The 16,807-nt window shown below is 38.2% G+C and overlaps 1 protein-coding gene and 1 long non-coding RNA gene across 13 annotated transcripts in view; one reads left to right on the top strand and one right to left on the bottom strand.

Moving 5' to 3' along the window:
• magi2b (membrane associated guanylate kinase, WW and PDZ domain containing 2b) overlaps window positions 1-2,882 on the bottom strand; it is a 108,194-nt gene extending 105,312 nt beyond the window's left edge. For all 12 annotated transcript variants that reach the window (XM_081608081.1, XM_081608082.1, XM_081608083.1 and 9 more), the window contains exon 1: window positions 2,269-2,882. In XM_081608081.1, coding sequence (XP_081464207.1) covers window positions 2,269-2,566 — 298 coding nt within the window. In that variant the 5' untranslated portion in view covers window positions 2,567-2,882. The remainder of the gene's footprint in view (window positions 1-2,268) is intronic.
• A 5,964-nt stretch (window positions 2,883-8,846) lies between these two features.
• On the top strand, window positions 8,847-9,952 carry LOC145551867 (uncharacterized). Its single transcript, XR_014087725.1, has 3 exons — window positions 8,847-8,991; window positions 9,473-9,679; window positions 9,762-9,952. It is a non-coding gene; the product is annotated as an uncharacterized LOC145551867 (long non-coding RNA).
• The last annotated feature ends 6,855 nt before the right edge of the window (window positions 9,953-16,807 follow it).

The raw sequence follows: 16,807 nt of genomic DNA, 5'->3' as shown, positions 1-16,807 counted from the left end.
TTCAGATTTCACCAGTCTCCAGAACTGGTTCTGGTTCTGGAGACCAGAACCAGAAGAATGCAAAAAAAAAAAAAAAAATGCAAGGAAATCAAATATAAAATTAAAATGAAAAATAATTATAACCAAACAATAAAAAATTAAAAGACAAAATTGCTAACATATAATGAAATAACAGGTTCAATAATCCGTACCACAACCAGTGTTTTTATAAAAATAGAGAAATTGAGTGCATCTTTGATCATTCAAAAACATTCAGGCAAAGTTTTTAATTTTAAGATTTTTTTTGGCTTTTATGTCAAACATGACCAAAAAGTCACATAAATAGATGCTTCATTAAAACAAAAATATAGTTGACAAGTTAATTTATTTTATTGAATCAGTTCAAAATGTTTCTTATACACTGAGCAACATTTACATTTTTTTAGTCCTATTAATTTTGATGATTATGGCTCACAGGCAATGACAACTCAATATGTTTTTTAGCAAATAAGTATATTACATAAGACCAATAAATATGTACACACCAATATACTAAAAGGTATATCCATGTGTCGTACAGAATATGTATTAAAAACTTAGTTGGGGCTCCTTTTACAGGCGCTTGGCATGGAGGCGATCACCCAGTGGCTCCACTAAGGTGCTCAGGTTGCATTGATAGGGGCCTTTAGATCGTCTGTGTCTGCTTCTCAGCAGAGGGAAGCATAAAGTGCTGTAATATTTTCTGGTAAATGATTACTCTGACTTTGTATTTCATAAAACATGGAGGATCTCTAACAGCAGATGACATGAGTCCCCAAATCCTCACCGAATGTGGAGTTTCCACATTTACCTTGAACTTTGAACTCTGGAATCCTGATTTTCCAAATGAAAATCAAAATTTACCCTCATTTGAAAGGAACACGTTGAACATTTGAGCAAAAGTCCAGTTGTTTTTCTACTCAGCTGAGGTAAGACGCTTCTGATGTCTCTGGTTAAGGAAGCGCTTAGGGGAAATGACAGCTACCTCATGCCTTATTTTTTTTGGTATTTTTGTCTTATTATTTTCCATCCATCCATCCATTTTCTTACACCCTTGTCCCTTAGTGGGGCCGGGAGGGTTGCTGGTGCCTATCTCCAGCTAACGTTCCGGAAGAGAGACAGGGTTCACCCTGGACAGGTCGCCAGTCTGTCACAGGGCAACACAGAGACACACAACCATGCACACACGCTCACACCTATAGGGACAATTTAGAGAGACCAATTAACCTGACAGTCATGTTTTTGGACTGTGGGAGGAAACCGGAGTACCCGGAGAAAACCCACGCATGCACAGGGAGAACATGCAAACTCCATGCAGAAAGACCGGGGCCGGGAATCGAACCCAGAACCTTCTTGCTGCAAGGCAACAGTTCTACCAACTGCGCCACTGTGTAGCCTGTCTTATTATTTTACCAAACTTAATTAATTTTTTAAATCGTTTATGTATCTTTGATGTTGTAAATAAACTTTGACTTGACTCTGCCTCTGTGTGCAGTGCCTCTTAAATCTCAGACTCCACACCTTGTGAATCCCCCCCAAGCTTATAGGGGCTTCAATTCACAATTCTCTCAAAACTGTGGGTTTAGGGTATGTAGGGAACATTTTTTCAGCCACACTTTTTTCTTCCATTAAACTTCCTGCCGATATCCTTGTTTATCTCACTCTGTGATCATCCTGCTTCTTATGCAAAATTATAAGTCATACTGAATGTTCTTGGTGTCAATTATGACAGTTTCCCCCCAGCACAACATTCTTGTAATAAAAATCCTTTTTAAATTGGTCTTATGTAATATTCTAATAAGGAACCAGCAGCGCTTCTAAATTCCCAGTCTCCATAATAATGTCTGGCGTGATGCATGCAAGAGAATCAACATCTGATCCACAGCAAAGGCCTGTTTGGTGAGAAAAGCTCGGTCCAAGGAGAAAATATCACGTCTGTGCAGACACACCCCCTCCAGGCTGTGGCATCGAACCAGAGACTCTGTGGTAAACAAATCACTACAGCTGCTGATTCTGCTGGACTGAACCCGTCGTTGCACAAACAGGCCCGAAACGTCCGTGTTTGTCCACGTTTCTCCGCTCAGCTCAGCCTGACAGCTCAGTGCTCATATTCGCCTACATCTTAATCAAAGCAGAGCATGAAAAATAACGCAGCACACTCACTCACTCACTCACCAACACTCTCAAGCCTCCCCCCAGTGAAATGTGCGCCGCGCTGCGCTCTTGGCCCCTCTCTCCCAAACATCTCACCTTGCTTGACACATTTGAAGCGGACCGGGTCCTTGCAGTGCTTGATGACGGCCAGCACGTCCCGGGTGGTGAGCCCGGCCACTGGCATGTCGTTGACCTCCAGCAGCAGCTCATCCTGGGCCAGTTTTCCGCTCTGGATCAGTCCCTTCCCCTGCTTCACCTCACCGAAGTAGGGGAACTGGCCGTTTTCCGCGCCCCCCTTCAGCTCGAAGCCCAGCTCTCCGTCCTTCCCACGGGTGATCACCGCTTCGTGGACTTTGTTGGTCCAGTGGTTTTTCTTTTTGAGGCTCTTCGACATGGTTCGGGCGAGTTAATCACCGCGGGCTAGCCCATACACGAAGCCTCTCCTCACCGTCTCATCCCCCGGCTTTGTGTGCGTGCGACCCGGCTGCGGCTTCACGGCGCTCGGGGCTCCATCGTCGCCGGTGCACGCTAAGCGCAGTGTCCGCTCGGCGAGCCGCGCAGTCGGGAGGAGAGCTGCAGTACAGCGCGGCGGCGGACGGAACAATTCTTACTCTCAGTCAGCCACAGACGCAGGAGACAGATCCTGGCGGATGACCCGGATGTGAAGCCTGAAGGAGGGGAGAGATGAATGGTTCTGGTTCGGCGTGAAGCGATGGAGAGAGGAGGCGCTTCTCGTTTACTACACTGCCAGGGGCGCTTCCTCCGGCTGTCTGATCACACGCTGGAGATGACATGCAGGAGGAGCAACAGTTTACCCTGCAGGACAGACAACCGCTGGTTTTAAATATTTACATTATTAGCACATATGTGTGCCGAAAGTGTATCAGAATGTTAATAACTTAACAGAAACGATTAATCCTCAACGTTGTTTCTATTAGATGTATATTTCATGTATCACCAGTGTGAGAAATCTCACATGAGGGCCCTGATTACATCTAATGACACGGTGGTTTTGTCTCTTTAAATATTCATTATCTTTTTGTTTGTTTGTTTGTTTGTTTTTGTTTAACTCAGATATTGGATTTTTCCAGAGCCGACACGAGCTTTTATGAGCTCCAAAGCAGAATTTAATTTGGGGGCCAGTCACCAAACGTGTAAACTTGAGTTACATATCTTGTACTGCAGTCACAAATGTAATGATTTTACACTTGGCTTGATAGAATCACAAAAGCCTTGGAGCTTGACCCACATTTTTATCACTAATGACTTGGTACTTGGACTTGAGCCTTTTGAGTAAAAAACGTCTTATTCCGGAAAAAAAAACAAAAAAAAACCCAGGACACCCTGTCAACTTGGAAAATGTAAACATATAGATATTTAATAAGAAGTGTTGTCAATACCTAAATAATTCAAATGATACAAATAAATTAAAGGGAAAATTACTTTTACGATTTTATGTTGATATAACAACAATGCAATCTCTGTTAAGTATTAAATTAGGTCATCCCCACGTTTTTTTCTACTTAAAATAGCTGAAATCAAACACATGTGTATCACATTGAGTCTACATGACATCATCACTCTGTAATTTTAAAGGAGGTTTGTCCCGTTTGAACCTCAGACATTTAGTTTGGTGGTGTTCTGCAACGAGAGGATGAACACCAAGGCGAGGTCCAAACTAACTTTCACGTTCTTTGGTTACCTACCAACAGCCTGTTGAGTAACGTGCGAAGCAGCAGGTTTTTTTTTGTTTTTTTCCACTTTGCCTCATAACTGGTGGAGTGAAAACTACCGATAAAACAGGAAAGGTCACACCATCAGATTGGCAGTATTTCAGATATTTAAAACAAAAAACTAATCAATAATTATCGTATGAAAGACCTAAATCGCAATACGTTTTACAGTCATGTTGTTCAGATTCAACTGCTCCCGACATGGTTTTGCACTACAAGAAACTTTACCCTGAAAGCCGTCTGCAACATATCTTGAGTTACATATCTTGTACTGCAGTCACAAATGTAATGGATGGATGGATGGATGGATGGATGGATGGATGGATGGATGGATGGATGGATGGATGGATGGATGGATGGATGGATGGATGGATGGATGGATGGATGGATGGATGGATGGATGGATGGATGGATGGATGGATGGATGGATGGATGGATGGATGGATGGATGGAAGAAACTTTACCCTGAAAGCCGTCTGCAACATTCTTCAAGAACCATGATTCTTGTAGAATGTTCTTGTTCTACAAAAACCATGGTTCTTGTAGAATGTTGTCACATCTTTGGGATGCATGTACTGTATATATTTACCACTGTGTGAAGCACTTTGCTGCTGTTCGGATTAGAGAAAATCCACAATAAACTGTCACCTTTTTTGCAAAAAAGGTGACAAGTTGGCTTTTTTATTCAGATATCAGTGCAGTTTTGAAAGGATAATGTCACATTCCTGTTAATTCCCTACATGAAGTCAAACTTTCAGTAAAAAACAGAAAAGATCTCACCGTAAATCTCAATGCAGCATTTTGGAAAAGCTTCAGTCTTTTTATAATGCTTTCCTTTCCATAATTTGCCAGCTCTCCTGTTAATCAGTCAGCTGCTTTGGCTCATTAAACTCCATAAAGACTCTCTTTTAACTGTAGACTCATTGGCAGAAATAGACTTGTGCAGGTATTTTTTTTAAATAGGTGTCCACATTACAGTATGATTCCAAATTTGGTTCTTGATTTTAATTTAAAAATTGAGTAAAATTGCATTCTGACATGTTTGTGAAAAGGGATTTTATTCTTGTGCTAAGGGTTGTGCTAAATAAAAAAAATCACACTTACTCAACTCATTGGTGAACAGTTGTTTATGTGACTCTACTTTCACATGTATATAAATATATTTCTTTGTTCCATTGTAGCGTATCTCAGATTTCCCATAACCAATCAGAACCTTCATCTTTGGCCTTTCAGAGTCTTCCTCATTCAATCAGTCAGTTACATAACAGTTGGCATGCATGATGGCGTACGTTCAAGTCCAACTGAAAACGACAAATCTTTTTGTCACCATTACTTTTTCATGTCCGTGTGGCTTTCTGAAGTGACTGAAGTCACATTTCATTCAATATTTATTTGCCCCCGTCCAGAGCGGACCCTTCTAACGCGGCGGAGGATGAAGGTTTCTTACCTCTCTAACCTGTTTTGTGTGGATGCTTCAGGAACATGGGTCTGTTTTCGCAACGCTGTACAGTACACAGTCCCCTGGGTGTGTGAATAATCCATGAAGAGCAGAGGATCCACTTGGACTGTCACTTTCCTTGCTTAAAGTCTGTCGGCATGTAGGTCACTGTGTGTTTTGGGCCAACAGCGAATCACGCTTTTGACACTAATTCTAAGCAGATGACCATGTGGAGCAGATTCATCTTAAACAGGAACCGCTGGTGTGGAAAAAGAGAACTGCATAATCTAGAAAATTTGTTGGATTAGTAGATTACACACCCAGAGGGGGGAATGAATCCCAGCTTTATTTACCGCTCTGTTGGTGGATGCCAGAGCAGCGGCGTTTACAAGGCGTCGCAGTCTGTGGGTTTGCAGGTTCCCCCCTCAAAATCAGAACATCTGAAGTTATTGTTGCTCCACAGTCATTGGTTTTTATTGCATTATCTGTGTTGTTTTCCATTGATTTATTGACTTAATTACTTTTTCTTTTGTGTAGTATCAGTCAGATTGGCACTGACTCATTACTCAGTGTTGTTTTAATCACTAATTTGTACAATGATTATGACGCAACGAAGAAAACCTGAACACAGTGCACAGGTTTGACTTTATTGTGGATTTTCTCTAATCCGAACAGCAGCAAAGTGCTTCACACAAAGGCAAATACATACAGTAGATGTAACCCAAACAATGTCAAACATGGTGCAATTTCCCTTAGGAAGGTGAAGAGGAAACACACTTAATTCTGTTTATCAACACACTTGTATTATGATCAGTGTGGAACTGGCTCGGAAGCACAGACAATACATTATCACCAGAGAAAATGTGCGGGTAAATCCATGATTTTAATTTTAGTCTGTTTTATCATTTTAAAAGCAGTTTGGATGTCTGCTTGGGATAATTGTTCTGTTGGAAAATCAAACTGCATCCAAGTTTTAGTCACCCAGCTGTTGACTTCTACTAAAATAGAAGAATAAGAAGCTGGTCCTCTTCTTTCATTATTCCACCCACTTTGTGCAACAAGCCACTGACAGTCAAACAGCCCCTTCATAATACTGACACCACCACACTCCTCGAGTTTTGTGTTTTCAGCTTTGAAAGCCTCATCTTGTCGCTGTGCCTAAGCAGAAAACGTCTCTAGAAGGTATTCGGTTTGTCCACATGGGTAAACTGCATATTTTGTTCAGGTTTTAAGGTTTTGCAGGTAACATGGAGCCTCCTTCCTGAGCACCGGTGATCCTGCATCATCCCAGGTTTTGAGCCTTAATGATTCCCCGTGTTGTTCCTCAAATCCTGACTGGTTTTCTTTCAGGTCAGAAACTTAGACGCAGCTGGTTCTTCCCACAGGAAAAGGATCCCAAACTCACATTGAAATCTTTTGGGAGGGAGATTATAGTCCCAGCCTGAGGAAAATCTTTGGCCACGGTCCCGACTGAAAATTCACAAACTGCGCGTAACCAATTATGCAAACCAATTCAATTAACTTCACCCCCTTCTGATAAAAGCAGAGATAAGACTGAGGTTCCTCTGCAACTAGGTCAGGAACATTTATCCAATAACTAGAGAAAAAAATTGAGAATAAATTCAAACTTATTTCCATTTAACTTGTTTGTTGCATCATCAATCCCGCTCCCACCCCCTGGGAAAAGAATGGTTTAAATGCATAATTAAAAGCCCCAAATTAATGACGTTAATTTTGGAAAGTGCACGTAAACTCCTGTCTGAAACTGTATCTATATCTGGATCAGAGCATTCCACTATTTTGGACCATCAGAAGTGTGACAGAGGAACAAAGAGAGAACTTATGAAATATCTATATTTAGAGCCACTTTAAGGTTTTCTCTTGACAGCGTACAGAAAAGAGGAACAGCTGTGTCACAGTTTCTCCTGTGACTTGCAGGAGAAACCAACAACAGTGCACTGTAAAAAAAGTCCGTAAAATCAACAGTAAAAATCTGTGAAATCATGACAGAAAAATTTTGTAAAGAAAAACACAATTATATTTTGTTCATTTACCAGTATAATGTTGTATAACGTAGAACAGAAAATTATTGTAAATTTTAAAATGTGAAATTGTAAATAATATTGTATTTAGTTGTAGAAAACACAAATTTTGTATTGTTAATAAAAAAAGTTGGATCCTTCACAACATTTCAGCAGTGTAAAACTAACATTTACATTCTGTGATGATTAAATCCAAATGAATTGGAAGCTAGCTTACCATTTTTTTGCTAGGGAGAAGTAAGTTTGGGCTTCCCTGTTTAAGCTGTTGCCCCTGAGACCCAACTCCAGATAAGTAGAAGATGGACGGATGGATGGACAATGAAATAAATGAATAAATTAATAGATTTGGAAATTAATGTGGAATTAAGTAATTATGATTCCACATTGTTTACTTCCAATTTTGTTCACTAGTTATCTATTTATATTCACTTGTATTTTCCACTTCTTTAGATTGTCATTTCTCTTTAATTCATTTACTTATTCTCTGTCAATTTTGATTGGATCATTTTCATATTCAGTCTAACGTGGAGGAACATTGAATCAACAAGGAAGTCATGTACTTGCTTATTGGTACATGTATTTTATTTTTATTTATTATTTTTGCTAACACTGGATTTTTACCGTCACCGTTGCCATTATAAGCTCAAAGTTCGGCTACTGCGAGAAAGACAGAGACGCCGCTTTGTGCTCACTTCCGGTCTGTTCTGCTCTCTGATTGGTTCGCTTACCTGGCGCCTGAAAGCTGTTTGAACAAGTTCGTACAACGGTTCTCATCTCAGAAGAAGCTGAATTGTGCTCAAACCTTGACAAAGAAAAGAGCGCTGTTTGGACTCGTCAGCTTTCAGCAAATGTAGTTAAGCTTTGTTTTCTTCAACGTAACGGTAATTTGTGTTTCTGGGGAGATTACATTTTGTTTTTAAGGCGTCATATTGCTTCTTGGAACAATATGCAGTAGAATCATTTTTGCTACACCTGCAACACGTGTAACTTGTTGGGTAGGTTGAAATTGTTTAAACATGATTATATGTACATTTTGCTGTAAAACACTAGAATCATTGAGGGGCTATGTGTTGCATTGTAGAGTGCACAGAAACGAGCCCAGTTGTGTATTCAAATGCCTCGGCACAGAATGTAAGCGGACATTTTGTACATATGCAGCGTTTAAAACTCATTTTTACCGAGTTCACAACGTGGCTTCACAACCCGAATTAGCCAAAGTCATTGCTGCTAAATTGAAATGCACCATTTCATTGTGTGGGCACCAAAGCCAAACTGTGAAAGAAGTCGTTGCTCATTTAAAGGAGCATATAATGGAGGGGCGGCCGGTAGCATGTCCAGTAAAAGCCTGCAAAAAAGTTTTCAGCGTCAAATCATCATTCACAGCTCATATGTCCCGTAAACATAAGATAAACATAACATAACACAGCATTGGTGGGTTTACTGAAAACTTTAGTACTCTCAGTACTTTTGTAGGTACTGTGAAATCACAAGAAAATACTTTCTTAATGATCCAAATGCTTGTGGTCCACAGCGAACCCCTGAAGCTTACAATTTGGCAGTCCATCATCGAGAGACTGGAAGCATTCAAGACATCAAAGGTGTCAAGGTAAACTCTGACTTCAACTCACTAAAGTCTTTTCATGTTTGCCAACCTGGTCTTCCGCCTTGATTAGGCCATGACTTATTTGAGGTGTCGTATCCTGTGATCTTGCACTATACTTGAAATATTTCGTTAAAACAAAGAAATGTTTACATATTCCCAGTTCAACCGTAGAATCAAGCAATTCAAGTACAAAGATCAGATGCTCTCACAAAGCCATGCCCTGTCAACTCTGAGGCAATCAGGCTTTCAGGTCAAGCTGTTCAAAACTGGAACTTGCTGAGATTGTTGCCAGTAATTATTGGTGACAAGATACCGGGAGAGAAGTTTGACTAAAAATTTAAGGATGTACATGAATAAAAAGTGTGAATCAGGCACGATATTTTGTTTGACACTAAGTATGACTCTCTTTAATTTGTACATAGAATACATGTTATATTACGGTGATCTTGTGTTTTTACCATTATTTTGTCTGATTTTATTCCAGAAATGGCTGAGCAAACATTTTTACGTAGTGCTATCAATGAAGTGTTGCCCGATCTTGCAGAGGCTTCAAAAGACATTCTCGAGGAGACTTTACAGTCAATTGGAGTAGAAACGTATGATGACTTCCAGTTCATTGTTGAGAAAGACTTGCTGTCAGCATTAAGACCAATTCAAGCCAGAAAGGCACTTGCTGCTTGGAAATTCAGATGTAAGTAAAATTCTAGAAAATCAACCATTAAACACTGATATTCATTCAGTGATAACTTATTTTTTGTTTTGTGTTTTTGAAGGCAGGACCCCTGAAACCAGCAGGTCCTCAAGTAATGCATCACGAGATACTCCTCCATCACAGCAGTCTTTGTCCCCGCTAAGTGTGTCATCAAACTCCTCCAGCAGCAACCAGACATCTGCAGCAGACTGGGTGGACACCTTTGAGATACCCTGGGAAAAGTTCTCAGAAGAACTGATGCAGGCATTAGAGTGTTAAGTTGATGCTCTTACTTCTCTGCTACTTCAATGAAAATGAAGAAGCAGTGTTCTTCTGTGTGGAGGACACATGCCTAGCTGAAGAAGTACAGATGGAGAATGTCTCCTTGACTCCACTATCATTGTGTGTGGTGAGTTCATTTTTTTTTCCAGTTTCTTTGACCTGTTGTCTTTTTTGTTGTCTTGTCCCCTTTCTTTGCACTTTTGTCCATCTGACATTTTCTTTAATAGTTTTTTTTTATTCCAATTATTTTCTTAAGCTTTTACTATACTAATATTATTTTTGTACTTTTTACTTAATTTGTTATTTTTCATATAAATGTCATTGTTTTGTTGTATCAGGAGTCTAAATGTATTTGTTCTTTCTCCTTAGGTCAATCCTGCTTCCATGCCAAACGATTCATGCTGAGTGTGGATCAACAGATTGGAAACAACAACATCTCCTGTTTTATTTCTGCCCTCTGCATGATGTTTGGGAGCTATTATTGTTTTAACATACATTATCTCGGGGCTGGCATCTACACTGGAGTTTCTGCAGAGGTATGAGTTCTCTTTTTTGTTTGTTTTTTTATTGTAGGCAGTTAAATTTGACTTTTGACAACTTTTATATCTTGAATAAAATGTTTATGTCTTTGTGAAGCACATTTTGATGTAGTTTTCTGTTTGTCCTCTTTATCTTAAGGTGTTTCTTCTCAATCAACCCAACAAGGGCAGTAAGGTGGAAGAAACCCGTAAACCCAGACTGCATGTGAACCCCCGTGTCCTCACCTTGATCCAGGAACTTGCGGATCATGAGTGGCGTGATGTTTGAGAAAGGACTAAAGTCAGTGAGTTATCAAGACAGTGTTTAATCTTAACAGAGCTGAATAGATTTCTAAATGTATGTTGCATCTCACACAGTGTCTTCTGAAGTTAAGGAAGTAGAAAAGACATATTTATATTTGTTCAGTGGCTGAATTTTGTTCCATGTCAGAAAGGGCAAATGAGAATTTCATTGAAAATATGTTTTCAATTAAAATGTTTATTTGTTTCTAAAAAAATATATTGAATTATCATTATAGATACAGTTTATATTGGGGTTCCTTGTGTTTTTAATTTGCATTTAACTGGTAAATGTTTGTTGAAATTTGATTATTTATAGATATTTGAAAATAGAATTGCTTCTAAAAAAGGAAAACTTTTGAAGCAAACAAACATTATTATTAAAATGTATACTGGAAATAGAAATTTATTGTATGTTATAATCTTCAAGCCCCCCCCTCCAAAAAAAGGGGGTGAAAGTTGGCTCTCATACTGTTTCTGATAAAGTTAAAAACGTTGAAGAAATTTATATGTATTCAGCAGGTGCATGTGCTTCATGATGTTCAGAAAAGACAAATGAGAACTTCATTGAAAATAAATATTCAAAGGCATGCAAGTGTATGTTTATTTTTTTAAGGTTATCATAGATACAATTTATATTGGGCTTCCTTGTGTTTTAAAGTTTCCTTTAAGTTAGAAATGTTTGTTGAAATTTCATGCTTATAGATATTTAAAGATATAATTCTTAGTAAAAAGTAAAAAATTAAAGCAAATTTCAGTTTTTCAGAAAGTATTAATAAATGTTTTAAATTGACATTTTAACAGTTCTAATCCGTTATTTAAAGGTAATTTATCAGTAGGACTAAATGAAGTTTTTTTTGTACAACAAACAAAAACTGAGTAAATCTTACTGGGGAAAAAAGTGTAAAATAACAGCATTATTATGATAATTCATCAGAAAAAGTTGGTTAAAATTACTTGATAAAACTGTTTTATTACCAAAATAAACCTTTTCAAATCACAGTTAAAATTTGTGCAAAACTATGGGATAATCTGTTTATTTCACAATTTAACACTGTTATAATTACTGTTTGGTCAGTAAAACAGTTTACATGTTCACTGTGTTTTCTACAGAATTATTCTGGCAACCACAGCTGCCAGATTTTTTTTGTAAAAACAACAGAATTTTTTTTACAGTGTGGCACGATGACTGTGGGCTTGAGAGCCAGTTTTCCACTCAGGCAACGTTAAGATATCACATTTTCCTGTATCTGCCAAAAAGCTAATGACCAAGAATAGATCTTGCAGGAACAAAAACAATCTGAGCTTCCTCAGAATATTTGTTAATGCATTTGTGGCTGCGTTTGTTTGTGCACACCGGCTGGGCCAGGGAGAGGGAAGATGAGGAGATTACTTCATGTCATTATTATCGGTGGAAAGTAATGAACATCCTAAAGCACGCTTCCAAACAACAGAAGGGAGAAAAATACAATAACATGAGTCAGCCTGCGCTCTCCGAGGAGGAATTTCAATAGAGCTTATATGGATTTACGCCACAGCTTCCCTCATTGACTCCCCGCTTTGTAGGGTTTGCTTTTAGGGAAGAAATGCATACTAAGTTGTTTTTATTTCCCAACAAAGAGAGTGGGGAGAACAGGGAGTCACCTTCACTGACTCTTCCAATCTCTGGAAGAGTTTAAACCTCAAAATTAAAAAGAAAACAGAACGACATCTGCGAGGAGCCGCAGGAAAGAGGCAGCAGTTAAAAATCAGCTCCACTCACACAGAGAATAAGTTAATTAGACTCAAACGCTTCAGGGAATTTGGCGTGTATATCACGATGGGGTTTTTTTTTTCCTCCCCTTCTCAAAGCTCACAATGAGATTTAATTATAAAAATGGAGCTGGTGATGGCTGTGTACCTGTACAGAATCCAGCCTGACGGGAGACCAGAGCAGACAGCCCCCCTCGCTGGAGGAGAAACCAAACACGGATCATCTGATTTTAGCCTTCACAGATCTGCGCCGGTATCAGTGTCAGCTGCTGTGAAATAATTCATCACAGTACATCGCGGCTCCAGAAGGAAATATCAATTTTGAAGCTGCACCAAACTACTGCTTTCACACCGATAAGGGTACAGTTCTGCTTAGAAGTTTCCTTCATTAATGTCATACTTAGCTTTAATGATCTATTTGACCCATTTTTTGGGTCAAATAGACCCAAAAAATGGGTCAAACAAGGATCCTTGCATCAAACATCTTCAAAACAAGCTCTGGAAGCTAAAGTTTGATTTTTATTTTTTAATAACCCAGGCTCAGAATTCATTTTTGTTTTGTTTTTTAAATTATAGAAATACAAATTGCGCAGGGAGATTGGAGAACCAGTAGTCATGGATGGGCATCAGAAGAATAAGGCAATAAATATTTTTGGAATGTTGAGTAAAGCAGGAAAATTAATCAGATTTGTTATATTACAGCTTCTGCACGACCCTGGATCCTGGAAACAATCTTTTGTTGGTAGTTAGACTGGAACCTAAAACATGCTGTCTATTTTTAACCAGCTCTCAGCTGCAAACAGACTTTCTGAAGACATGAGTCAACTAAGAGTTTAGATGTTTTTGAAAGGAAACTAGAAAGGCACATACTCCACTGGAAAAAATTAAGAGCCCCATTGAAAAACTCCTGGTTATTCCAATAAATATTGATTTCTGAATTATGGGTTAAAACAGTTTGTTGTTTCTAAATGAACATGAACTTGTTTTCTTTGCATTATTTGAGGTCTGAAAGTATCTTTTTCCTTATTTTGACCATTTCTCGTTTTCTGCAGATACTACATTTTTGCTCGGATTTTTGGAGACATGTTGTCAGTATGGAATAAAAGAACAAAGTTCATTTTACTCAAACATATACGGTACCTAAAAAGTAAAATCAGAAAATCTGATCATTTTATGTGGTCTCTCAATTTTCTCCAGAGCTGCATCTCTTCAGCCTAACTCTTAGCTAATGATTAGAGCTGTTTATTTTCTCTAATTTGATATGTTTTTTCATTTCAACTATAGTTATTAAAATTAATTTACTATGTACAATTTTGCTTTTTCAATTTCTATTTCACTTCACATTTCTCCTTGCATGGTTGGTTTTACTGTTGCTCTGCAGCGAGAAGGTCCTGGGTTTGAATCCAGACCTAGGGTTTTTCTGCATGTTCTCTCTGTGCATGTGTGAGTTCATGTTTTGGTGCTCCGCAACAAAACATGAACCATTTTAAATTTCCAATTACCAAGTCTGTTGCACAAAAATTAGGAATAAATTTGATTTCTTGGAGTTAAACCTGAGATTTAGTAACAATTCAAATCTGCATTATTCATTATTCTTGCAAATGTTTTTACTGCATACCGCTCTTACTACATTAAGATATTATGCGTCTTGCGAGTAAAGACACACAAAGCCGTCCTCAGAGGATCCTTAGAATAAGTGACTCTTAAAATGCATTAATCTCTCGAGGTCAAAAAGTCCCTTCAGAGATTAGGTCCAGCTTTCTTCTCTTTTGAAGAAAGCTGCCTGAAATGACACACTTTTTGGATCACAATCACTAATTTCACCATTATCCTCTCTTTATCGCTCTTTCCTCAAACTCGCACCTTCATTTTAAAGAGGCTTCGGATTCACACCATTTGATCTCACTGGAAGGGCTTTGGGGATTAACTAAATGACTCTGCAATTAGCTTTTTAATCACACAATGCCTCACCAAAAATAGTGTTCTCTCCTCGTTGTGCTTGGGCAGTTGTCTGAAAGATGAAATTAGCTGCAATCATTTCAGTGTCTTTAAAATATATATATATATATATAACCAACAATGCCTGTTTTAAGACGGCTGTTCTGTAACTCCAAGTTTTTCCTGACTACTTCTTTTCAATCAGTTCATGAGGGATGGAACCGTCTGTCTTTATTGAGAGATTCAATTTCTTATTAAAACAAGGACATCTTATTTTCACGCGTATCTATATATTTCACATGACAAGTTTATGAGAAGCAATGTGTGTGATTATTTACCAAACTGGTGATTCAATCTCCATTATCTGTCATCTTTATGAACATTAAGTCGTAGTCAGTTTTGATCTTTGCATGCAGTTACGTAAACCTCCCACTAGAGGTCAACATTCACCACTTCCCTGCATGAACACTTGGAAAATGGTCTAAAATTATGACACGAACTCAAATGAACTCAATGCAAGGATGTGCCAAACTGAAGAGAAAAGAAAGCAATACACACCGTTTTTTTGTTTGTTTTGTTTATTCAAATATGAAAACTTAAAAGTGAAGCATGCAATTGCCCCATTTTTTCTTATTCTTCAGTTAACACAAGTGCTGGATGTGTATTTCACAAAAGTGGACTTTATGGTAAAAGAGGGTAATTTGTAAGAGATCTCTGCTTTTTGTCACAATCCATGTAGGGAACAGAGAAAGCACAATGAGGAAGATTATCTGGTCAGATAAGACCAATGTTGAATGTTTTCACTCAAATGTGGTGGAAAAGTAACACTGCACAGTGAACACACCACTGCCAAAGTGAAACATGTTGGAGACATCATCACACTATGAGGATGTTTTTTTTGTTTGTTTTGTTTTGAAGTGAGGACAGAGTTTGTAGGGAAATAGATGCTGTTATTTTCAGACATCCCTGGAAAAATGCTGGTTAAACATTGCAAAATACTTGGGAATCAAATGAAAGTTTGTCTGCCTGTAGGACGACGACCATAAACAAACTGTTAATTATTTTTGAAAACCATATTTGCTTCCAGGTCACAATTATGCACCACTTTGTGTTGCTCTATCAAATGAAGTTTTCAAGGAACTGAATTTCAATCTTTAACATAAACATTTTGATGACTTGAAAGCAAAGGCTTTTAATCACAGATTATTTCTCAGTTTTGAATGCAGTTCAGCCGCATATTTCATGCTAATCTTAGCATTTGAATGGTGAAGCATATGAAGGATTGTCTTACATACAGGCCCCCTGTCAGTCGTCCATTAACTCTCAGAAAGGCCGCTCTGTCTCCACCTCTGTTCATGGTATTTACTAATGGCTGGAAGTGTCGCCACACTGACAGGCATTTCCTGAAGTTTGTTGACGACACAGTTAGGGTCAGTCTGCAGCAGCAGGGAGAAGTAAATCATGGGACAGTTGTGACAGATTTTATCACATGGCGCAACAGAAACTTCCTTCAGCGTAATGTCAGAAAAATGAGGATAAGGTCACTTGCTGTGAAGAAACCCAGAACTTCTCAGCTGCACAGACCATGAAGATGATTTATTTTTATTTCAAGACAATGATTGACAAAAACCAAACCCATTATGGGAATGTCGCTGCAGTCAGTAAAGATCAGTGATATGAATACTTTTAATGATGCAAAGAAGGCGACGGTTTCACTCTACAGAGTTTGAACAGATAGTTTCTTTTTATAACAACCTTCTTTTATAAAACAGCAATTCGAAGTTACGAGATTCTCCAGGAAAATTTGTTTTTCAGAAACCTTGGTTAGTATAATCCAGTTCAGATCATCCTTAATACTTTTCTCAAGAAGCCAGAGATGAGCGGCTCCTTGATTCCACAGGAATTACGTCAAACCACTTTGCATAAATTATAATTAGAAATTTAAATCTATTTTATTGCTTTGCTTTTTTTGCTGCCCTTACTAAAACTAGCACAAAAAAAATCCTGAACAGCTGAAAACTCTTTAGAAGATGGGCTTACCTCTATAAAATATTAAGTCTTGGAAAGTTGTTCCAAAATGTTAACATTTTTGACTTTTGAAAGTTTTTTTCAAGCAAATGTGCAACTTTTCAAACTCAGAAATGTCCATGTTTTCTCTAGAAATGTTTTATTTTTTGTGGAAATTTACAAGTTTTTTTTCCATCTACAATACAGCGTCATAAAAAAACCCAGAGGATCATTGACAGAATATTGTAAAACGCTTCATCCACTTCTACATGTATTGACACAATTTCACCATTTTCCTTGGAAGAAAAAAAAACAAAAGAAGAAAAGGATG

The sequence above is a fragment of the Poecilia reticulata genome, chromosome 6 (genome assembly GCF_904066995.2).
Source record: "Poecilia reticulata chromosome 6, P_reticulata-male-v2, whole genome shotgun sequence".
Taxonomy (NCBI): Eukaryota; Metazoa; Chordata; class Actinopteri; order Cyprinodontiformes; family Poeciliidae; genus Poecilia; species Poecilia reticulata.
The sequence above is the reverse complement of the archived record's forward strand: the minus strand, read 5'-3'. Positions and strand labels throughout refer to the sequence as shown.